This window comes from Pinus tabuliformis, chromosome 7, assembly GCF_031772625.1.
Source record: "Pinus tabuliformis cultivar Carrire ecotype Pingquan chromosome 7, CPIR1, whole genome shotgun sequence".
Taxonomy (NCBI): Eukaryota; Viridiplantae; Streptophyta; class Pinopsida; order Pinales; family Pinaceae; genus Pinus; species Pinus tabuliformis.
Window position 1 is genome coordinate 2,023,797,104 of NC_142293.1, and position 4,541 is coordinate 2,023,801,644.

At 33.7% G+C, this 4,541-nt stretch overlaps 1 protein-coding gene across 1 annotated transcript; it reads left to right on the forward strand.

Annotated features, from left to right (window-relative positions):
• Positions 1-2,867: 2,867 nt before the first annotated feature.
• Positions 2,868-3,706, forward strand: LOC149256604 (uncharacterized). Its single transcript, XM_089457463.1, has one exon. It carries the CDS (start codon positions 3,056-3,058, stop codon positions 3,548-3,550), a length of 495 nt encoding a protein of 164 aa, XP_089313589.1. The 5' UTR covers positions 2,868-3,055; the 3' UTR covers positions 3,551-3,706.
• Positions 3,707-4,541: the final 835 nt, after the last annotated feature.

The following is a 4,541-nucleotide window of genomic DNA, read 5'->3' on the forward strand; positions in this document are numbered from 1 at the left end:
GCGGTGTGACCGATTTGGCTGACCACAGGGTCGCCCTCTTGCTTCAGGGTTTGTAGAAGATAAGCGTATGGTATACTCTTTACGGCGAGTGGCCCCCGTTGATACACATTCATGTGTTTGCAGTAGAGAGGCATCATCTGTATTGTTGACCCTTAGAACACTCTGGAATTTATTTTATCTAAATTTTAAGATAATTTTGTATTGTCCAAACAAGGACTTTAAACTAAAAATAACGTTTGACAACTTGACTTTTTCGTGTTCAATCAAAATGCAACCACCTGGCATCGACTCAGAACTTTTTTTTAATGGATATAAGTCGAAGGAGTCGGAGGTGAAATTTCCATAACTTTTAAGGCAAAAATATATATATACATGTGAATTTTGAATACAAAATCAATATAAAATAGTTTTGTTAGTTTTGTTAGACTACAACATATATGTATATATATGCACTTAGAATACAAAGTCAATATCTATCCGAAAGTTATATTTTATGTAGTTGCTAGGGATTTTAATTTTAAAAGTTCGCATTATAAATTTTTTGATTTACTATAAAATAATTTAAATCATTCAAATTTAAAAATGTAGAACAACGTTTATAATATTAAGTTAATATATTTATTAATATTATTATTATAAAGCAATGTTTAAAAATTTAAGTTAATATATTTATTAATTTAATGTTTATTAATTTATAGTTCTTTTGTAATGAGCTATGATGATCTAGACAAGTAATTTAAGACTCTTCATGTCTACTACTCGAAGAAGGGTATGACACTTAATACCGACAACACTAAAGTCATGATCATTAAATCCAAAAAGGTCATCCATGGTAGTTTCGTCTATGATAAGCATTGTCTTGAGCAAGTTTCTTCTTATAAATATTTGGGTATTGACTTTCCTCATCAGCTCAACTGGAATTATAGCATTGAGAAAATAATTATTGGAGGTTGGAATGCTTATTATGAGCTTGGAAACAATTGTAAGTCAACAGATCTTTACATTTGGAGTAAAAACAGGTTCCTCTTTGAGACTCTAGTCACCCCTGTTACCTTATACGGATGTGAAGTTTAGGGGTGCAGTATATCTAGGGAGACCTGGAGAAAGATTGAGATGATCCAAAAGCAATTGATAACCTATAACCTCAAGATCAAGGGAAATACTCCATGTCCTATTCTCTTGATCGAAGCTGACGTGTTCCCCATTGAAAGTGCAGCAATGTTTAGATATTTGATGTATAAGAAGAAGCTTCACAATATGTAATCCAAGAGGCTCTCAAAAATTGCTTCTAACTTTAGTTAAAACCCCCACCTGCGGCTCAAGCGTGGGTGGCATCAAGATGCTCAGTCTTGGCTCAACCTTTGGGGGATTAAGGAGGAGATCATCATGGGAAGCAAGGATAGTATCAAAGATACTATTACCTCCAGTTTTAAGGACAATATGTGGGATGCTAAGGAGCTAGAGGGTAAAAGGAAGCTAAGGTACTATAAGGAGGTGATCAACCCCACCCTCGATAACCAGAATTGTCTCTCTATGTTGACTAGCACACTTTTAAGGATAAGATGTGGGATGTTAAGGAGCTAGAGGGTAAAAGGAAGCTAAGGTACTATAAGGAGGTGATCAACCCTGATAACCAGAATTATCTCTGTATGTTGACTAGCACTAAGAAGAAAATGAACATCGCTAGGATTAGACCTAACTCTCATGAACTTTGGAGTGAGACCGGATGGTGGTCTACTCCCAAGAATCCTTGGGATGATAAAACTTGTCAAATTTGTGATACTAAGAAGGTGGAAGATGAAGAGCACTTCCTTTTAGACTACTCGACTCTTGCCCACATCTGCTCTCAATTCCTTATCATCAGCCACACCTCCAATCTTCTTGACTTATTAAACCAACCCAACTATAGTGATCTTGGAATGCTTCTTTCCCTCCTCTTTGATCACAGAAACAAGATTTTGAAGAATGACGTTTAGATTTATTTTTTTGAGGTCCAAGAGACCACATTGGTCTTAGTGGATGTTAATCATCATCATCATCATTAATATTATCAAAATTCAAATTTTGAAATAAAAGCAAATACAAACAAACAATTTTGTGTGATTAAAATGTGGTGAAATGACTTTTAATACCAGGATAAGGGTAACACAATTAGTATAAAACCATTTCGGGGAATGAATGGAGGGTGAAACATTAATTATAAATATTTTTTTGAAAAATAAATGGTAAAAAAATATTAAATATTAAATATGTTTATTTTTCTAATTAGAAAATATTTCTATTTTTTATATGAGAATAATTTTTTTTAAAGCTAAACGTTATAAATGAGTGAAAATTTATATTGTGTTATTGTAAGTTTAAAAGAAGTCACTCATAATAATGAAGTGAATTTTTTTAATCATGTAATTTTCATATTATTTATTCATAAAATTCTTTTATAATATAAAATTTTAGAAAAAAAATCTATTTTTGTGAACACAATTATTATTATTATTATTTTTCTTACGAATTTCATTAATAATAAATGATTTTTATATTCATAAAAATATATTTTATTAAGTTTATTATTTAATAATTAATTTATTATTTTTAATTTTATTGATTATAAAATTCAAAGTACATAATTTTTTAATTTAAAATTTTTATTAGTTTCTCTGTGTATTTTTGAGCAATTGCTAGTATAAAATGCTCAAAAATAAAACTTGAAACTTCTAGGAACCAATAATTCCATCCCTTCATGAGTGGGTGGGTGATTGGGTAAAGATAACATCAACATCATGCATGTGACCTTGTTCCATCGTCAATAACAAGAAACCGTGTTGAACACGGATATTCGTATTGGAAAGGGACAACACCACCGAGGAAAGTGGGGCGATACTTCCCACCGGCTTCCTCGTCCGCAGAGGGATGGTTCAGGGCCCTTTCTAGGCAACTGCTGCAGCGCGCCGCATGGAAATAAGTGACCACTTTACCATGTCCCTTCCCTTAAAATACCCCTCGCAACCACAGGAATTCACTCAAAAGTTGGAGTGGTATTAAATTTGTGTATTTGATTATGGAGCAATTGAAGATGGCAGTCTGTGCCCCATCACTAAATCAGATCAGCCGGATGAAATTGAAGAACACCACTGAAACATCTGTGCTGGTGGGTGTTTATGTTGTATTCCAACTTGCAGTCTTGGGGTCTCTCTTGAACACTTATTCTCAGTCTCTCTCTCACCCTAACAGTTGTGGAAATGGCATCTCCTGGGTTCCTCTGCATGTCTATCTCTCTGCTTTTGTGAGCCTATCCACTCTTCTTGCTCTCGCCTCCGCATTCATAACAGAAACCCACCTGGATTTCGCACAACGCCGGCAGATCCTCTTCCAAAATTCTTCTGGCACTCTGATCAGTACAAACGATGAAGGTATAGCAAGCGGGCGCTCTCCAGGTTCAGCCGGTTCTTTGAGTTATAAGGACTATTTTTCGCCTTATAGGGTCGCTCTCTGTGTTTATGTACTTGTCTCCTTTGTCCATCTCTTCAACACATCCAGGCGCTTATTCTGCTGAAATTCTCGCTCTCTTTAGAATCTTATAATAAGTCTCATTACCAATTCTAGTTTCTAGTTTTGGCGTTTGGTATTCTTATTGTCTTTTGCAGTATTCTCACTGTCTTTTGGTGTTTGGAATCGAGTCGATTTGTAATTTACAGTAGTCTCCTTATCTCTTTAAATGTCTGAAAGTATCCGTGTTTGGGTATTTGAAATCAATTTGCAGTAATTTGCAGTAGTCTTACAGTCTTCAAATCTCCAAAAGCATCACCCATATCTCTAAAAGCCTCACCCATAAATCAGTCTGGATTTTCAATAGATGTATGAAATTCTCATAAATATGATGTTAGGGTTAGAAATTAAATAAATAGCTTAATCATCCTATATTGTGATTTCTCAGACACTTTGGTTTTACATTTATATATCTATTAATGTTTTTCACATTTATATATCTATTAATGTTTTTCAGACACTTGGGATTTACATTTATATATCTATTAATGTTTCTCAGACCCTTTGGGTTTACATTGTTAGTTGCAGCAGATATTGGGATGTAATGACTTGCCTTGGTTCTGAAGATGTTTCTCAGACCCTTTGGGTTTACATTGTTAGTTGCAGCAGATATTGGGATGTAATGACTTGCCTTGGTTCTGGATTTTGACATGCTTTTTCCCAAAATCCTCAATTTGCCATCTCTGCATTGTATTATGGCCATTTACAAGTTTTGAACTCACATTTTCTTTAGGGTGTGGGATGATTCAAATTCAAACTTTGACGAGCCAGATTAAATTCCCATTTATTGTGAATAAGATTTAGTATACTTATTTTTATTTTAATAAAAAAAATTAGAATGAGAAGGGTTTTAGGAGTTTACATCAAATCTTTCCCCTTATGTTTGATGTTCACTAATAAGTATATTTTGAAAATGTGTAGTAATTAAACCCGTTAAAATATGGCTGTTTAATTTTATATTTTGGTTTTAGATCAAATCACATTTGATAGGGTTAAAA